At 46.7% G+C, this 18,715-nt stretch overlaps 2 protein-coding genes across 2 annotated transcripts in view; one reads left to right on the forward strand and one right to left on the reverse strand.

The window, feature by feature from the left end:
• Positions 1 to 969: 969 nt before the first annotated feature.
• CCDC157 (coiled-coil domain containing 157) lies at positions 970 to 1,221 on the forward strand. The gene has a single exon (XM_015406035.1). It carries the CDS (start codon positions 970 to 972, stop codon positions 1,219 to 1,221), a length of 252 nt encoding a protein of 83 aa, XP_015261521.1.
• An 11,594-nt stretch (positions 1,222 to 12,815) lies between these two features.
• Positions 12,816 to 18,715, reverse strand: part of RNF215 (ring finger protein 215) — an 11,453-nt gene continuing 5,553 nt past the window's right edge. The window contains exons 5-10 of the mRNA XM_015406030.1: positions 18,108 to 18,162; positions 17,472 to 17,576; positions 16,181 to 16,297; positions 15,951 to 16,088; positions 14,429 to 14,531; positions 12,816 to 13,437 (exon numbers count right to left, since the gene is read on the reverse strand). Of these exons, the coding sequence (XP_015261516.1) occupies positions 13,415 to 13,437; positions 14,429 to 14,531; positions 15,951 to 16,088; positions 16,181 to 16,297; positions 17,472 to 17,576; positions 18,108 to 18,162 (541 nt within the window). The 3' untranslated portion in view covers positions 12,816 to 13,414. The remainder of the gene's footprint in view (positions 13,438 to 14,428; positions 14,532 to 15,950; positions 16,089 to 16,180; positions 16,298 to 17,471; positions 17,577 to 18,107; positions 18,163 to 18,715) is intronic.

The raw sequence follows: 18,715 nt of genomic DNA on the forward strand, positions 1-18,715 counted from the left end.
GCTGCGACGACGTGTGTACTGTTCTAGCCTTTTTTCTGGTATCGTACTTGATAAAAGTTCTTCTGCCCCGCATATGGCCGGAGGGTTCAAATGGAAGCCGGACATCTAGAGAGTTTTTAAAAATCTATCGCTAAGGGTGTGTTTGTGTGGAACGTATCAGGTACAGCCAGGGGCGGAGTCTCGGAGGGCGTTCGTGGTTGCCATGGTGACGAGCCTCTGGGATCCCGGAAGACTGTTCAGCAAGTGCAGGTGAGTCTTTCCGTAGCTGGCATAGAGGAAAATGTTCTCTCCTTGATCAGGCCGGGAAGTCCCTGCCTGTTTTTATCAGGCACAGCCTGTCTCTTTATATCCAAAGCATAAAACAGCAGTCAGTATAGGCTGCTCAAGATGCTAGTCCTCAGCAGGGTGGTTTTTATGTAAACCTCTGAATACTAGTCCTAAGAAGGCAACATCAGGGGAGGTCTTGGTCTCTGTTTGTTGGCTCTCCATTGTAACTGAGAGCCAGTTTGGTGTAGTGGTTAAGAGCGTGTACTCTATACTGAGAGAACCAGGTTTGATTCCCCACTCCTCCACATGCAGCTGCTGGTGTGACCTTGGGTCAGTTATAAGTACTCTCAGAGCTGTTCTCTCAAGAGCAGTTCTTGAAAGAGCTCTCTCAGCCCCAGTTACCTCACAAGATGCCTGTTGGGGGGAGGGGAAGGGAAAGGAGGTTGTATTCTTCTTCTTCTAACTGGTTGGCCACTGTGAAACAGGCTGCCAGACAACAATCTGCCAGCTCCATTTAAGATGAGCAACTGTGGGGAGGGTGGAGGCACAATCTGCAGGAGGGAATTAGTACAGCTATTTAGTTACAGTTAATAGTGCTAGTACAGCTGGCCAGATGTGTGTTGATTGCCACTTATGTCTCTCTTGTTCCAGGCACATCTGTTCTACTATTGAGGTGCTCTGGAATGACATCAGGGTGGCAATATGGCAACTTTGCTGGGAAACCAAAACTATATGGAAAGCCTGCGGAAGGATATCACTGATCTGCAAGGAACACTCATCAGTGTTTTCTCCCGAGCTGGGGCTGTGCGCTATCCTTCCTGGAAGTTTCCTGACAAGGTGTCCTGTGACCTGGACCTGGTGTCTTTACTGGACCAATACGACTATGTCGAGAATGATCCAGAATTTACTCAGCACTCCCATGTGGTTCTTCTGGAGCTAGTGATTGACAGGTGAGGACATGCCCAGCGGTGGATGTCATCATAAACCATGGTATTGGAATACAAATCTCTAGGAATTTTGCAAGCTGCAGTTGGTAACCTTGTGGCTGGCTGGCCACAGAGATGACAGTCTAGAGAAGGTGTCCTCCCTGCTGGGAGACAAAGGGGAGGCAAGAAGCATACAAAGGTGGGGTTGTGCACAGGCTGGTATTTGTTATTGACATCTGACAAGCTGAATTTGTTCAACCAGAATTTGTGGTACAAACCACAGTTTCAGCAAGCCCACCCAAGGATTCAAGAATCCATTCTAATTCCCCATCATCTTCTGGGTCTCTTTAAATCTATAAAGCTTTCAGCTTCCCAAGCTCTGTCTCCTTTGGGGACCACATCATCCTGAGACCAGGGATGACCCATTGACAGCTTGTTAGCATGGTGGCTAACAGTGCAGCTCGAAGAATTACTCCAGTCTAAGCCCACTGAAATCTTGATAGGAGCAATTCTGTTGGATTGCACTGTAACAGACTTTGTTACAAATCAGGAAGTCTCCATTAACCCTTGGGGGAGGGTCAGGTTAACAGCTCCCTCTCTACCCCCTTCCAATAGAATTGCTTAGTAACACTAAAAAACACTGGTGTGCCTGGCTCCTCTGAACAATTTTATATGGTCTCTACCCAATTTTAATGAAGATCTGGTCATTTTAAAAAGTCCCTAGAGGTCTGATAAAATTACACCTGAGCTGGATCCTCTGACTGGTCATCACTGGCCCAAGGAATTATAGTTGCCATGGTGAAAAAAAAGACTACTGCTGCTGTTGCCACCATCACCATCTTTAAGTAAGACTGCTCCTTTGGCCATCTCTTTTCCTAACAGGCAATCCTCCCTACTGGACTGCTCCTGGTTGGGGAAAAATCACAGCCACATTGTGTTGTACACTAGGTGTGGTGTGAGCAGACAGGCAGTGGTGTGAGTGGTGTGCAAGAAACAAGAGCCCAATTGCATGGCTGGCTAAGCTGGCCCAGGATTCCTAGGCTTGGCCACCGTATTGTGCAGATTTGCACTCTACAATACTGGATTACCTTTCTGCCCTCTGAAGGCTGCTGTTGCTGCTTCAGAGCTTTGCAGCATACACCGAGAACGTGATCAGCGAACAAGCCGTGCCTCCACCCAGAGTGACAGGACCCTGCATGTCTATCGGGCTGGCTGTGAGGAAGTACTGGAACGGCATGCTGAAACTGGGGACCCTCTATCAGCAGCTCGTGGCTGAGGTGGGTTGTCTGGGAGGGCTCATCCTCATCTTCTGTTTGTGTGCAGCCTGATAATTGTGGCTTTACCGGCCTGCAGTTTTCCTTTCTACTTGCAAGCAGTAGAAAAGATCAGGAAGTTTCTCATGCAAATCCCAGGATAAAAAGCATTTAAGTTTTAATAAGGATTATTTAATAATTACACACTATTTTCTTAATGTGAGTGGTTTTTAACTTTGCGTTCTTGAGATTGTGGAATAGCAGGATAAAAACATTTAAAATGAATAAATAAGGGAGATTAAGACAATGAAGAGCTGGGTTGGACCTACAGACACAACACAGGCCTCTATTTGACTCCAGAGGCCTCTAACACATGGGCATTGGGCTGGGGGTGGGGCAGGCTTGCAGGCAAGCCTCATCCCAGTACCATTTAGGTAAACTAGGAAAGCGATCTCTTCCTTTTTCTCTCCTGCCTAGAAAAAACATAGCGAAGAAGATATCTCCAGTTTGAAGTCTTCCCTGCAGGTGGCAAGAGCCGAGAGTGGCCGTTTTAAAAGCACTCCATCACCCCTTTCGGAGTCAGAGGTGACTTTGCCCAGTGTCAGGTCTTCTCCATTGGCCATGTCAGCGAGCAGTGGGCTCCTGGACAGTGCTATCAGAGCCTCCTCTGAGGCACAGATAAGCCAGGGGGTTGCTAGGCATGTCCGGAGCATCCATTCTCAAACCATCGAGTCGTCCCTGGTACCATGTGATGCATGCGAGAGGGCCCAGGTCAGCCTCAGGGAAGTGGGTAACGCCATCATCCACATCTGCAGCAGCCAGAACCTCCCCTCATCTCTGAGACGATTTCTTCAGATGGTCGAGGATACCCTCGGTCAGAAACCCCTTACAGCCGTGGACATGAGCTACTGGGCATCTGAGCAAAGCAAAGACCTCTCCCGGATCAACAAACATCTCCAGACACTGATGGAGCTCATTAATCCTTTGAAGGAAGAGCTGGATTCATCTGAGAAACAGAAGGAGGAGTTGAAGAAGCAGCTGGAGACCTGCCAGAGCTGCCTGGAGAAGGAGAAAGAAGCCCAGGAGCAGCAAAGGAAGGAGGCCGAGCTGCTGTCTGAAAAGAAGAATGCAGAAAGTCTGCAGCTTGTGGCCACACTTGAGAGGGACAAAGAGGACCTCCAGAAAAGTGAATATCCTTTCCTGTTTCTTTCTGTAGACCCGTGGTCTACTTGTGTGTGCGTGTATATATATATATATATATATTCCGAATGAGCTCCCCAAAAAACAAGCATCATCCTTGCAACTGCAGAAGAGGGCAGACTGAGGCTAGTTCTAAAGAACCAGTAGAAGAAATAGAATAGCCTGGTTTGTATGACCTCCTGGCAATCTCCTCTGCCCAGCCAGGTAGGGCTTGGGAATGGGGCCATGTGTTTTCAGCCACGGGTATGCTTCTGCGATTCTCCTGTACCCATCAGCAGCTGCACAGCTGTATCGGGGAACCATGGTACATCCTTACACTCTCCCTTCCTTGGGATAATGTCACTAAAAATATATTGGCAGGAGTGAGGCGGGGATCAGTCTGGCACAGGGCCTCCTCATGCCAAGGGGCATGGAGGGATGGGTAAGTCCAGCATGGTGACTGATTTTTTCAAGGTGTATTTCAGCTTCTCCTGTGGCATGCCACTATGCCCCAGAACTATTTTGAGAATAGCTAGCCAGAGTGGACAATCCTGACCTTGACAGACCAACAGTCTGGCTCAGGCCTTGTACTAACACAGCTTCACGGAATGGGCCTCTATGGAAAGCACAGAGAGAATCAAGGTTGTACACAGATTTGTATGCTGGGGAGAGGTGGTCCTTCATGGCATTTTTGTTTTCTGTGTTGCAAGTGGGGGATTCCACATATCCACACTACACATTTTAAGTCGGTTTTGTGATTCTTTCTTCCTGGAGATACTGGAAATCGTCGTTCTGGGGGGAGGTAGAGTTGAGCCCCCTCCTCAAACTACAACTTCCACCATCTTTGAGGGAAGCCTTTGGAATGGTAGAAAACCCCATGTCTGTAGCATAACTATTCTGGTTTTCTTCTCTGCCCACTCATTTGCAACTTCCCTCACTGTTCACAGCCTGCAACTTGGGAGTGTCCCGCCCTTTTCTATTGTGCTATTAGCTACCTGAAGAATATGGGATGCTTTGGTGTCAATCTTTTTTTGTAGGACGGGTTTTCTTGGAGGAACGGATCTCCACCTTGAAAGAGGAGCTTCAGCAACAGCGAGCTACTTTCCAAGAGCTGGGTAGGATTAGAGGCCATCCTTTTGGCATTTCCATTGGTCACCCCACCCACCCACCCCTGCTGCCCTCACTCTCCCATTCATTTTATATTTGCATAGAGCCCTGGTCACCAGCTGCCTTTCCAAGAGGGCAGCTGAAAAGGGAGTAGAGAGTAGTGGCCCACACTTTGACTCCCGAAAAATTCCTACTCAGCCACAGATGCCCTATTGTTGTGGTTATTCAGACACTTTTAAAAATATGTATATCCAATTATATCCGTTACCCGAAGCACCTGACATCCACTGCCTGCAGTTCAAAAACCAGGTGTACTTACAGTCTGTTGACATTAGTGGGCCTAAGGGTATTTGGGAACAAGGCCCATTGAACTCGGCCCTTATGTATGTGCTCAAATCCGACTTATGGTGACCCCAGCAAGGGGCTTTCAAGGCAAGAGAGCAACAGAGGTGGTTTGCCATTGCCTTTCTCTGCAGAGCCTTCCTTGGTGGTCTCCCATCCAAGTACTGACCCTGCTTAGCTTCCAAAATCTGATAATATTGGGCTAGACCATGCCATACCATGCCACCTTCCATAGCCCTTGCTTCCTAGTAAACACAGGATCAGGCTGTGCCTCTCAGCTGGATTGTGATCACCACCTTTTGCAATTCAGCTCTGAGCCTGGCTTTACTGAATCCTGCTCCCATCCCACCCACCCACCCCCCAAAATGGGGGTCATCCGGCCTTCACTCCTGAGCTGTCGTGCATTCACAGAGTGGACCAAAAACAATCTGCTGCAGGAGATGCAAGTGAAGATGGCTGGCATGGTGGACAAGAGCCAAGTGACCAGTCTGGAGGCCCAGCTGGCGGCCCTGTCTAGCCAACTGGACAGCATGAAGCAGCAACTGAACTGGACCACCACTGAGCTGGACAAGCAGAAGGCCACAGTGGAGAGCATGCTCCGTCACAAAGAGGTGAAGCCAGTGCAGAGACCAGCCTTTGGCTCAGCCGCTCTCTGGGTTCCCTGGTGTCTTTATATGTCATGCTTCTCTCTGGCCAAGGAGATCTAAGCAGTTTACACGTGGTTCCCTGTTCATTCTCTTGGCCAGAGTTGCTTAGCATAAACTGAACTGTCCTGTTGTGTCTTCAGACCTGCTTGCTCTTTGGAGTCCCTCCCAACATATTTTCCTCTGGGCATTTTTCTGTAATGCGAAATTTCTCTTCATTCGTGTATCCTACTGTTTGCCTAACACCAAAGAAACACAATGTATTGTATGTTCATTTTTGCCCTAAAGGTTGTATTGTATATCCCTCCTTCCAACACTACAAACACTTCCTTGCCAACCAAAAATTATGCCCGTATTGTACAAACTCAGGCCACAGAAGCAGTAGAGGAGGTAGATGGTCAACCTGTGTCTTGGGTTGCAGGTGCTGTGTTCATATGTGTTCTCCATATAAAACAATACCGTGCTCATAAAAAACCTGCACATCAATCTGGAAGAAGAGCTCTACCTTCAAATACCTTCTCCCTGACTTGCAAGTTTCCTGTACAAAAGATATTTTAACGGACGGGTATTGTGAGGAAAGCCACCCACTTGCCATCTGTAGCGGTACAGTGGGAGCAGAGGTTTCCTACCTCCTCTGTGGTTTGTAAGAATTATGACTCAACCTAAAGCAGGGTGGAAGACAAAACAGATTTGTTATTTGTGCTTCTTTAAAATCTGCATCATTTATTCTGAACAGAGAATCCACATTTACTGAGTGTAGAATTCCTCCCCACCCTCTATGCTGTTCAGTGATAAACACTGCTCCCCGTTACATGATCCTCTCCTGACAACCTAAGTCAGGTATCCTTTTTAAAAATATATATATATATGGAATTTCACTTGTTTAAAAATACAGGGCTGTCATCTGACTAAAGGTTTATAACTTGATCAACCACCAGCTGTTTAACTGATTTGACTTCTTCAAATAAATCTGCAAATTGTCAAAATTTAGGACAAATCTTTTCAAGATGCTTTCAGAATTATGAGATAACTTACCATTTAATAAACAAAACCTGCTCATTTCTGAAATAGAAGGGCCCTATCTAACATTTTCTTTCAGTTCTTGTGATAAAGGCCCAGCAGAACCCAAATAGCCCCTCTCCCCCCAGAGATCGCATAAGCACACCTTTAATTCACTGGCCAGAAATGAGATCTTTCCTGCCTGAAATATTTAATATTAGTTCCTTATAGATAATCAGTAAACTAGTTTTCTTGATTAATCTCTGACCACAGAGCTTGCAGCCCTGCTTTTATTTTCTGAGTCTTTTCCCTCTTCCCCCAAAGTCCCTTCAGGTCAAGCAGCAGGCTCTAATCCAGCAGTTGGATAATCTGGACCAGGAATGTGAGCAGCTAAAAACCAATTTGGCTGACAGGGAAGATGACACATACATGCTGCAGGAACAGGTGAAGAGCCTCCAAGAGGAGATGCGGCAGATCCAGGATCAGATGAAAGAGCAGCAGGTCTGTGGTAGGGTGTGAGAAGGGGGCCTGTACAGCCAGGGAGAAAGCCCAATGCTCCTCCCTCTGGGGTCAGGGAGGAGCAGAGCACCCCAGTTCTCTGTTTAGGAGTTGGTTATACTTAGGATGGTAACAGTTGTCGTAGCCCCTGAAGTTTGCCCTCTAAGTTTTACTCCTTAAAAAAAAACAGGCCTTTCTCTTTGGGATTTTGAATAGGTTTCATCTGTGCCCTGAGTGCTGGTGTTCAGTCACTGAGAAGCCCTTTCCTGCAACAAGACACTAGTTTTATTATGTAGCCTGGTGTTGGAAAGGGTGAGTTTGTGACCACCTCCCTGCCTGGAGAAGAGTGGCCTTCAGGAACCAAAAGCTGGCTGTTTCTGGCGTCCATAGGCCAAAGCCACGGGGTGTTATCCAGAGGGGGCCAGCCAACATCAACTTCCAGGGTGCTTCAGACACACCCCCTAGAGGTTGAAGATGTTGTCTCCTTCCCAACACCTGAGATGGTGTAAAGAGTAGGGCATAAAATATACTCCTGTTAAACTAACAATATTTGTGCATCAGGCTGCTGACCTAATCCAATTACACAAATTGATTTTGCCAACTATGAATGACAGGGAGCCGGAATGCCAGCCCAATGAGGGTGGTATGTGGCAGGTCCATTCTTTGGGCAGGGGTAGGTATGTTTGCTCTCCTGCCACATCACACCTCTTCAAAACTGGCCTCTCCAAAATCTAGCTGCCAACCCCTCCTCTATGCCTGTGTCTGGACTGTACCACATCAAATAGCAGATGAAGATCACACAGCTGAATGCTCCCCTATTCCCTTCCCACCTAAAGGTGATTTTTCTAGGAAATTAGCAGGGTGGGGAGAAGGGTCTTTCCCGTGACATGCTAGTTTTCTATATGCAGGAAATCTGTTTTGCTTGGAGGAGTGTTCCATTCCATGACTCCGTGTTCTTTGGCTCTTTTTACCTCTTCCTTTCCACCCCTCCTCCAATTTATCCTTTCAACAAGTTTGTTAGATTAGGCTGAGAGAATGTGACTGGCTCAAAGTCACCCAGTGAGTTTCACAGTGAGTATAAACTTGAACGTGGGTCCTAGTCCAGCCACAACACCACACTGATACAGACAAGACCCCCTCTTCTAGTTATGAGAACAAGGTCTTAGTCTCCATCTCCTCCTGGCACATCTGAGTAAACCGGCATGCATAATGTTGCTTCATTCTGTGGCTCTGGCATCCAGGAAAGTTTGGAAAGCTTAACCTCCTGTCTCAATGCAGGAACTCTTGGAGACAACACAGCAGGAAAAGCAGAGCATGGAGCAGTCCGTATCTGAGCTCCAAAGGACTATATCAAAGTTAGGAGAGATGAACCAGGAGCTAAAAGAGAGGGAAAGACTCTTGGTGAACTTCCCAGATCTTCATCTCCCTGTGGAGACACAGTTTGAAAGTAAGGAACTAACAAATCCTGTAGCCGTTTTTCGTGTCCCCCCCCCCTTTTGATGTCAAGCTGCAGCTGACTTTTGGAGACCTCCTAGAGGGGTTTTCAAGGGCAAGAGATGTTTATAGGAGGATGGCCATTGCCTGCCTCTGTGAAGCACCCCTGGTATTCCTTGGGGGTCTCCCATCAAAATACAAGGGCCGACCCTGCTTAGCTTCCAAGAGCTGATGAGAATGGGCTAGCCTAGGCTATGCTAGGGTAGGCTTTTGAATATTCTATATTCTGACCATCTTTGTCTTTGCCCTTTAGGTAGAATCAAGACCTCCTTTCATATTCTTCTTGCGTGCTTGATCTTGGAGGGTCTTCAAGCATCTTCCATCACCTGTCTTCTAGCTTGACATTCTGAACTTTCAATCTCAGATGCCTTGCATTTTTAATTGTGATAAGAATGCTAGAATTATTTTAGCAGTAGCCAATTGTTTCCAGACCTTTCATCTTTTCAGTCATAGCTATTTCTGCTGCTCAAGAGCATTGTCTCATGGAGCTTTGATGGGAGAAGGGAAAGGAAGGAACGGCTGGCCAATGAGGGGAGCAAGCTAGGCTGTACATGGGCCTACTGGACATGGGTTCGGATCCCTTGAAGGCAAACCCCACGCCACCCCTTTCTCACCACCACCCTCGCTCAAGTGGTGGGTGGGTCAGTAGGTGAAGAAAAATATATCTGTCACATATGTATCACTTCAGAGTGTTCAGAGTTTTTCATATAGAGTAGCTTAGTAATACCTGCAATGACCCTACAAGGCTGGTTACAACTATTATTGCTTTGTTGTAGATTTGGGGGAGGCAGAGAAGACTGAGAAAGATTATGGCTCACTGGCCAGGGAATGAGATTTGAAGCAGGCAGGACTTCCTGGTTGATCTCTCAAACTCATTGTCACTGTGTAGTGTCAGGGGTCAGGAAAATACTGGACCAAATAGATGAACAGATGTCGTAGCTTGCCAGGCTGTTGGAAGACCCTCCCCATGTCGGCGGCAGCTGTATAAGCTAAGGCTTAGCTCAGGGTATGAATGGTTAAGGGGGAGGAGAGGCTCCTTTGCCATGGATGCAGCTTGGTGCAAAGTCCTGGTCTCTGACTTTCTTGATGTGCTTTTCGATACAGTTGGCCTTTCAGTGCCTGATCCTTTTGCAGACATAGTGGGCTTGACCTCTGGCCCCATACTTCTTTGCAGGCACAGGGGATGTCATGGAAGACATGGGGAAGCAGCTGCAGGCCAACAACATCCGCATCAGCATCCTGGAAGAAGAAAACACACACCTCCGAACTGCTGTGGCCAAGATGAAGGAGGTGGCGCAGCAGGAAGCACCAAAAGTAGGTGGGCAGTGCCAGAGAAAGCACCGAAGGGGAGCCCCTGCCTTCAGAGACACCTCATAGGAGCATTGTGTGGCATCAGTTGGCAACCCAGACATAAGGGTTAAGCAACAGAAGCACTCCCGCCACATGGGTATTGGGCAGTGAGAGGTCCAGGGATGGTGCTTTAGAATTTGGTTTCCTCTGGATGAACGGTGGCAGCTAGAGGCTTATATCTTTGTTATTTCAGTTGACAAAAATATAAGCAGAACACAGTAGAAGCAGACATACTTTTACAGCAAGCAGCACTACTGCCAAACCCAAACTAGATGTCCCAAAAGAGCGACTGCATCCTAAAGATGCTTCAATGTTATCCATTTCCAGCTGAGAACTTTTCAGCTGTCTGCTCCACTGTGTCCAAACTCAAATTGCTTCCAGATGTCTCTCTGTCCCTTGCAAAATGAAGGGTGTCACAGCCCAAACCCTGAATTTCTCCAGCAAGTTCCTTTTTTAATAAGCCCCTTATCACCCATTAGCTGTTAGGTATGCAAAAGACTTCGCGTGGTCTGTTCACATAACACAAAGCTTTCAAACTCATAGCGATGCAACCAGAGTCATGTATGCAGTGTGGCTTGTGTCTCTGTTCTCAAACCTTGGAGCCCCGTTGCAGGGAACACCCTGAACAGAAAACTTCGCATTGCCATTTCCGGGCCTCAGCTGTATGACTTGAGGTGACTTCAAACTCTACAATCCTTCTAACATGGCATTTCTGTCTCCATAGATTGTACCTCCAACACAGCTGTGGCTTCAGTCTGCAAAAGCGAGGTGTGAAGACAGCACGGTACAGTCTCCCACAGGGTGAGTGGACTGGTTTGTAGATTATCCAACCTGTGAAGGGTTGAGGCTTTTGGCAGGACTGGAGAAGGCCCTCTCCTCAACTGGTTCTTGGTCTTGCTCCTTTTGCAGGCAACGTTTAATAACAGGTTTCCAGGGAACATCGACAAGGTGTCCTAATAATCAAGCTGGCCCAGGAAGCAGGGCTCAAAACAGATCTCGGAGCAGCCGTACCCCCAGCAGAGACAGCTCCGCCTCCCACAGGACAAGTGCTAGCCCACTGGAAAAGTCCGCCTCCGAACAGGCTGCCCAGAAGGTAGCATTCCAGTTCACCTTTCCCTGTGAGGACACAGCTTCTCGCACCTATGCCAGAGACAAGGGGAAAAGCAAGGGCAGGCCCCTGGCCCATTGCACCCGGAACCACCAGAAATAAAAGCCCTCAAGAAGAACGATTTCGGATGGTTGCCCAGAACATCACTGGGATTCTGCAGTGAGGCAGGGCCTGGAGCTTGGTGGTAAAGAGCATGCATGGCTGGACCACATGGGAGCAACAGACTCACGTACCCCTTCCTGAATCATTGGTTTAGGGGCTTGTTGTGGTTGGCTGGAGAAGGGAGGAGTGCTTTATAAAGGCAGCTGCTGTGTCTGAGCCACAAAGATGTTCTTTGAATGGCGGGACATTTTTTTGAGGGAGTGGAGAGGAACTTAATGGCGCCTTTACCATTCCACAGAGGACCTCCAGTGCCTTCTGTGACTCAAAGGAATATTCAGGAGTACCAGAAAAAGGGAGATAAGGTTTCAGTTTAAAAAAAAATGACAGGCCTTTGTATGCAGCTCATATTGCTGTTTAAGCACCAGAGGAAACAAGGCAGGGGAGAGGAGAGAGGTCTTTCTCCTCAGATTCCATCATGTCCAAGACCGTTGTAGGTAGAAGCTGCTGGCTGTCCTGTCCTCTTGGGGGGGGGGGGGGGGGGCCTTTCACAGGTGGCTGGGAAGTTGCTAAGGAGGAATGGAGCTCCATCCTCTGCCAGTACATGCCATGGCTGAGAAGGTGGGCAGTACTGCTAGCCAGTGGAGCTCCTTCCCACATTGGCAACCTCTCTTCCAGAAGTCAGAAGCATACTCTAGGTTGTGTTTCTTAGTTCATCCTCTCCTCTGCCTTCAATCTGAGGAAAATATGAAAGTCACTGGTGAAGCTGCTGATTAATATTCCTTTGTTGACCTCTCTAAAGAACCAGACTTTTACCTGATCTTGGGAGTGACAGGAGTCTGCCCAAGCCCAGAAAAATCACAAAGTAAAACTGGAGGAGGGGGAATTCAGTGTCCTGAGAATTTTTTTAAAAAGCAAGTTTCTGGACTTTCTTCCTGAGATGATAAGCTGTCCTGAAAGGAGGCTGCGTATAGCATCTCTGCACAAGTTCATGTTAGCATCTTTCCAGTGAGGAAGCATGCACAGAGAGAAAACAGAGGGGATGGCCTTTTCTTACACTTTCATGCTACAGAAGTAAACATTTTGAAATATAATTATGAATTCAGAAAAATAAAAATAAAGGATGCCTGGGTTGTCAGTCTGTTGAGAAACACACTTCCCTCCCTCTTATACCAGCAGATGACACTCCGTGATGCTTCAGTCACTGTCCTAGAACAATGTTTCCTCTGATAACCTTAACAGGAGTGGCAAAAGGGGATGGTGGATCCTGGATCCAGCACATTTAGACTTTAAAAGAAGGCCTGGGAATAAATGAAAGTAGGAACTGGCCCTCAAGTGAGACTCTGTTCAGTGCTGAGGAACTTCCTCTGTCCCACTTGGGGATTCCTGTTGTCTTCCCCACCCTGTCCATGCCTGACCTTGACAAGCTTTGAGAGCCTCCTGGCCAAGAGGCAATACAGAAATAAACAAAAGGCAGGGTCTTCTCATATTGAGGGGGAAGAAGCGATAAAAGGGAAGGAAGACATAAAGACCAGCACACATTGCTCCTTGCTTGGTTTTTATTAGTATGGGGGCTTTACATGCCCAAGTGGTGCTTTGAACTCTGCAACTCAATTGGGGCTGAGTGTACAGCACCTCCACAGTATTGCTCAGCCTGCAGATACAGTCAGGCCCTTCTGTAATAAGTTAGTATAAATTAGCAAGCACTGGTAATCCATCTGAACCACCCACCCCTCGGGAACCCTTCCTGCCCACAGAATTTCTGAGTAAAGTGACCGTGAAAGTAAAAGGAGCAGCCCAAGTCTCATTCCCCCAAGGAAAGAGACCCCAGGCCATCCCCGTCATAGCCAAGCCTATTGGTACAGCAGGACTCATACCATCTGGCTATGCCACTGGACACACCAAAAGGGCAACGAATTCAATCCAAAGTGAAGACAAACAATTGGGTCCAAGAACAGATGAACGCACTATTTTACATACGTACATTTACCATCTCAAGGAAGCCCAAAGTGCTAAGTGTGTTGCTTCCTCACTGCCCTAAGCAGCTGCCATCCAAAAGGCTCCAGGGGTCAACGGTCTGTCTCCCTCCCACACCACTTTCTCCTGGAGTGCCGGCAGAACAGTCCTCAAGGAAGGGCCACAGTCTTGCTAGCTATCCCCACAGCAATTTCCTGAAAAGCAGAGAAAAGGAGGGTTTCTGTTAGAAGAGCAGGGATCCCAAGGGTCACTCGTTCGTTGACTGATGAACTAACCGCCTGCCTCCCAAGTGATGGTCTCAGACCAGCTGTTGTTTCTCTGTTTTGCAGTGAAAGGGGAAAGGGTAGAGAAACACGGGCTTTGGTAGTTATTGTCATGTTGTTTTCTTGAAAGGTGATCATGTAAGCCCAGGAAGGGTAGCACAAACCCACTGAGAACGTACATAGTTCCTCTTTCCTGAACAAAAAACAAGTTTGTTTGTAGCAAAGACCTATGAGCAAAGTTTTCCCAAAAAGGCACTGAGCACTTTCCTTTTGATGGGAAGCTACACATTTTTAAATATATAAGGACAAATGCCTCTAACCATGTGCAAAGTGTCCTCCCATCAACCTAATTTTTTTTTTTTAAGTGTGTCTTACAAAAAGTTGAAATATGGAGTATAAAAACATCCTGGCTTTGCCACCTCCTGACAACTGCCTGAGAGGATGACCTTCTGGTTGTAGTGCAGATCTAGGCAGCTACATGATTAGGATTAACCCTAAGTGACATTTCTACCCAGAATAAGTTGTGGGATCATAAAATAGCAGAGCGCATCAAACAAACTCACATCAGTATTCAACGCAAGGTTCAAACCTGGAAACCGGGTTTTGAAACCAGGGAGTGTATGAAGCTACAATAAATATTGCGTCTAGGAATATATTAAATTTTGTTCTCTTTGTCCCACATAATCACAGCCACCTCTAACACATTTGGAATTCAAGGACTTTAAGGCAGGCTTGGAAGAAGCACCATTCCTTTCCACCTGCTCAGTTCTCACGCCCAGCTCCTCAAGGCAGGACTATGGAAAGCAAGAGGGGGCAGCTGTGGGTCTGGCTTAGTAACCTGAAGAAGTGGGACCAGGACAGAATATTTTGGTGGCTGCTGACTTTCCTACAGTGAAGGTGAGGGGTGGGCAGGGAATCTTACCCAGAATATTGTATTTGCAGAGGGGGCAGGTCTGCTGCAAGAGGAGCCACGGATCCACGCAGTCCCGGTGAAATTCATGCAAGCAGGGTAGCACTCGAAGACACTGTCAAGCAAGCAGAGGAGGACAGAGTCTGTGCTGAAGACTTGGGCTACACAAGCCAAATGGCAAACTAAGCAGGTTGCTCTCTACAGGGTTGGGCACCTTGCTTGTCAGGTCATCAGCGGGGAAAGGGCAAGCTGCCATCTAATTTGACACACACTCCCCCCACCAGGTACATGGCAAGACCCGAAAATAGGTGCAGAAAAGGGCAACAAAAATGATTAAAGGGTTGGAACACCTTTCCTGTGAAGAAAGGTTAAAGAGGTTAGGGCTCTATAGCCTGGAGCAACAATGGTTGCGGGATGACATGATAGAAGTTTACAAAATTATGCATGGGATAGAGAAGGTAGAGAAAAAAGTACTTTTCTCCCTTTCTCACAATACAATTAAATTAATGAGCAGTAAGCTTAGAACAGATAAAAGGAAGTACTTCTTCACCCAAACAGTAATTAACACGTAGAATTCACTGCCACAAGAAGTGGTGGTGGCTACAGCTTCAAGAGGGGACTGGGTAAACAGATGGAGCAGAGGTATAGAGGGAACATTATGTCTGGGGCAGTGATGCTCTGTATTCTTGGTGCTTGGGGGGCAAGAGTGGGAGGGCTTCTGGAGTTCTGGCCCCGCTGATGGACCTACTGATGGCACCTGTGGTTTGGCTATTGTGTGACACAGAGTGTTGAACTGGATGAGCCACTGGCCTGATCCAACATGGCTTCTCATGTTATAAGGCCCAGCCTTGCACCACAAACAGCTCAACACATGGACACAGGAAAAAATAGGAGAGACACAGTTTCCGGCTCCCATTTGAAAGGAGACCAGGAAGTCAGGAAGTTGCGCTGTTCCAAGTCTATTAAGCCTAGTATCATCTTCTGTCATTGGCAGCTGCTCTCCAGAGTCCCAGGCAGAGAAAGGTCTTCCCCAGCATCTGTTGCAATCCTTTTAACTGATGATGCTGGGGACTGAACCTGGACCTTCTAAATGCAACTAAGTGGGGGCACCCCATTAGTTGATAGGATAACTGGTCACATTAATACAAACAAAGCAAGGCTTCATTGGCTTCTATCAGATAAGAATGCAGAGATTACACATTTAGTTCCTGAGTTTTGTGCACTGATTCTTAGATTGCGGGAAACGCATTTTAAAAGTTTTTACATTTAGATTTTTACTCTGTATATTATCTCTGTGGGTTTTTCTCTCTCTTTATCATATTATGTTTATATTGTATGCTGGTCTTAAGACCGTAATAATAAAACTAACTAACTAAGTGGGGGCATGGGGCAAGTCAACCTACATAGCTCTGTGGTTTTTAAACCGTGGTCTGGGGCACGTAGGGATTCTCAGTCTAAAGTTATGGTTATATATTAATTATATATTAATGTTACTGCTTTCTGAGACACATTCTTGTCCCATGCCAAATGTTACCTGGTTCTTGTGAAATTTGTCCAGACAGATGGCACAGCTGTCAATCTCATGAGCCCAGCTCCGAGGCAGCTTGCCGGGGTGGTAACGGCGGGTTTTCAGGGCCGACAGCCTCTGTGCAATGTGCTGCTTCAGGTCCAGCTACAAAAGGGAAAACCAGGTTTAGGCCCCTCCAGCAATGCCCTGCAAGCTTTCTTCTGAATGAGCAGGATGGGGTGTGGTGGAGGACAAACCTCAGAGTCTTGGTCCAGCTGGCTATGTCGGGACTGCCGCTGCGCCTGCACAATCACTCCTGTGCACAGGATTAGAGCAATCAGCAGGATAGCGTTCCATAGCTGCTGGAGGTACTTCTGCAAAGGCCATATAAGAAGGATGACTCAAAGACCAGATAAACGTCAACAAACAGTGGCATCCTCAAGCAGAGTTATACATTTCTAAGGGGTAACTCTGCTTAGGTTCCCCCCCCCCTTAAATATCAGTGATAGTTTTAAAAAATAAGTCTAAAACAGACATGGAGGTAGCAGTGTTGTTATATAAAAGGAATGCAACATTAAAAAGCCACAGTAAAAAGCAGCCATAAGGTAATTAATTATCTGTCTTGTTTTCATTCCACCCTTCCTGTGAGGCCTACAGAGTCTCTGTTTTATCCTCACAATGCTGTGGGGTAGATTAGTATAAAAGTGTGACTGGTCCAAGATGACCAGTCCTGACCCAGGTTTCTCTGGTCCCAGTCTGAAAGTATCCACTATAGTACATAGCTCTCAGCTTTATTAGAATATAATAAAATATGAAATGGTGGCCTATCCTTTCTGGTAGCCAATTGCACTCTAAGGAGTCAGGGTGATGGGATGTTTTTTGAGAGGAGAAGGAAAACAACCTATGATACCTTCAGAATAGTTCTATTATGTCTACTGGAACTATCAATGCAACCTGAGACCTAAAAGATTGGGGGGAAGGGTAAAACATTCCCACTGTAAAGGGAATCTACCAAAACTGTAATAAGAGCCAATAATGTCATCCATTGACAGCTAGAAGAATAATAACACAATGTACTTCAGTGCAATATAATACTGTTTAATTATTTCAGTTCTACAGATGGAAGCTCTGCTATGAATGAGATGCTAAAATGGCTCAAAAGAGCTATAGGGGCCAGCAAAAATGTTTTACTTGCCGCAGCACCAGTCATGTACACACTATAAATTTCACCAAACTTCAAGACAAATTAACTGCCCAATTTCCTAGCCTTGGATCCCTAATCTTGTAATTCTGTGAAGGGACAGAATTTGCTGCGCTTTCATAAAACTACAGCTCCCAGAGGCCTTTGAGAAAACTCATGATATGGAAACTGCAATGTCAAAGAAAAGGGAAAGGAACCAATAATTTACATTATCACTAATGAATAACATTAAATATGATGACATTTACGGCAAATGCGGGCGGGGAGAGGAACATCACACTCTTGTGTGCCTCCCAGGACCCCTGTGTCCAAAATCTTTATGCAGAGCACCTCAGAGAGACACAAACCTGGACTCTCGAACTGTTCTCTCCTGTACAGATGACTCCCTGCCATTCTCCATACAGGCCACCCCGGGAGAGGCCACAGGTTGACCACAGGGTCAAAGTCACCCCCTAGAAATGAAACATGCAGAAATGTATCCACAGACTCAGCAAGGGTAAAGATCAAAGGAACATTTAGCATGCAAGAGTCCAGACTATCCGCATATCCGTAAACACAGGAAGATTTCACAACATCTGTTTCTAACAGATCTAGTTGTATCTACAGCCAGAGGAAACCACCTTATAGTGAAGTATAAAGAAGCCAGCAGATCACACCCTGCTTTCCCCACATTTTTATCCCACCTTCCCTCCAAGAAGCAAATGCGGTTCTCCCTCCTCCATCCCTGAGAGGCTGTGACAGAGTGACTGACCTAATGCCACCCAGTCTTCCCCACTCTGGTGCTCATAGCATGCCATCCACACGCACCTATAGTATGGCCTCATTAGATACTGCATGCTGACATACAGAAACAAGCCAGTGGCTTGCAAAGCAATTTTACACACCACAGAAGTAACAAACAAGTGAAAAGACTGGATACAAATATACACTATGCAAGTCCTCTAGTGAGAGAGTCAAAGCCTTCTCCATCACTGACTGCATACCACATTCTCCAGCAGTACGGCTTGGTATGTGATTTTTGCTGTTGCCCGGAGACCTCTGCAAGCAAAAAAATGGAGAACAGTTAGATCCATTAGTTTCTCTGCCCCATTCTTGAAAGCCAACCCCAATAGGAGTAGAGGGAGGGAACACCACATCTCTTGGCCTACAGGAAACCTGCCCTCCCTCCAAAGTAAAATTAATCTTCCCCCATTGAGCAAAAGGCCTGTACAAAAGAGGAGGGCACCTCGCCCACACCAACCCCATAGGCCCAGGCATGTTTGAAACAATTTTGTGTTGCACTGTAACCACAAATCAGAATGTGACTGGATTGGACTCAGCTTTCTACACATTATGCTGTGCTCCAGGCCCTTGGATGAGCTAGAAAACTAACAGTGCAGTCCTTAGTAAAGTTACACTAATGAAGTCAACATAACTCTGTTTAGAATTGCAGTGTAAAACACTAAAAAAGGCACAGTAGATTTGTTTGGGGGCTAATCACATTTTGGCTCTGCCTCCTCAGCAAACTGGAGGAGGGCTGGAAATTTGTTCCCCCCCCCTCTTTTAAACATGTATATCTTATTGTAAATTTTGCCATTTTCAAACATTAGGA

Source organism: Gekko japonicus, unplaced genomic scaffold, assembly GCF_001447785.1.
Source record: "Gekko japonicus isolate JY-2015 unplaced genomic scaffold, Gekko_japonicus_V1.1 scaffold431, whole genome shotgun sequence".
Taxonomy (NCBI): Eukaryota; Metazoa; Chordata; class Lepidosauria; order Squamata; family Gekkonidae; genus Gekko; species Gekko japonicus.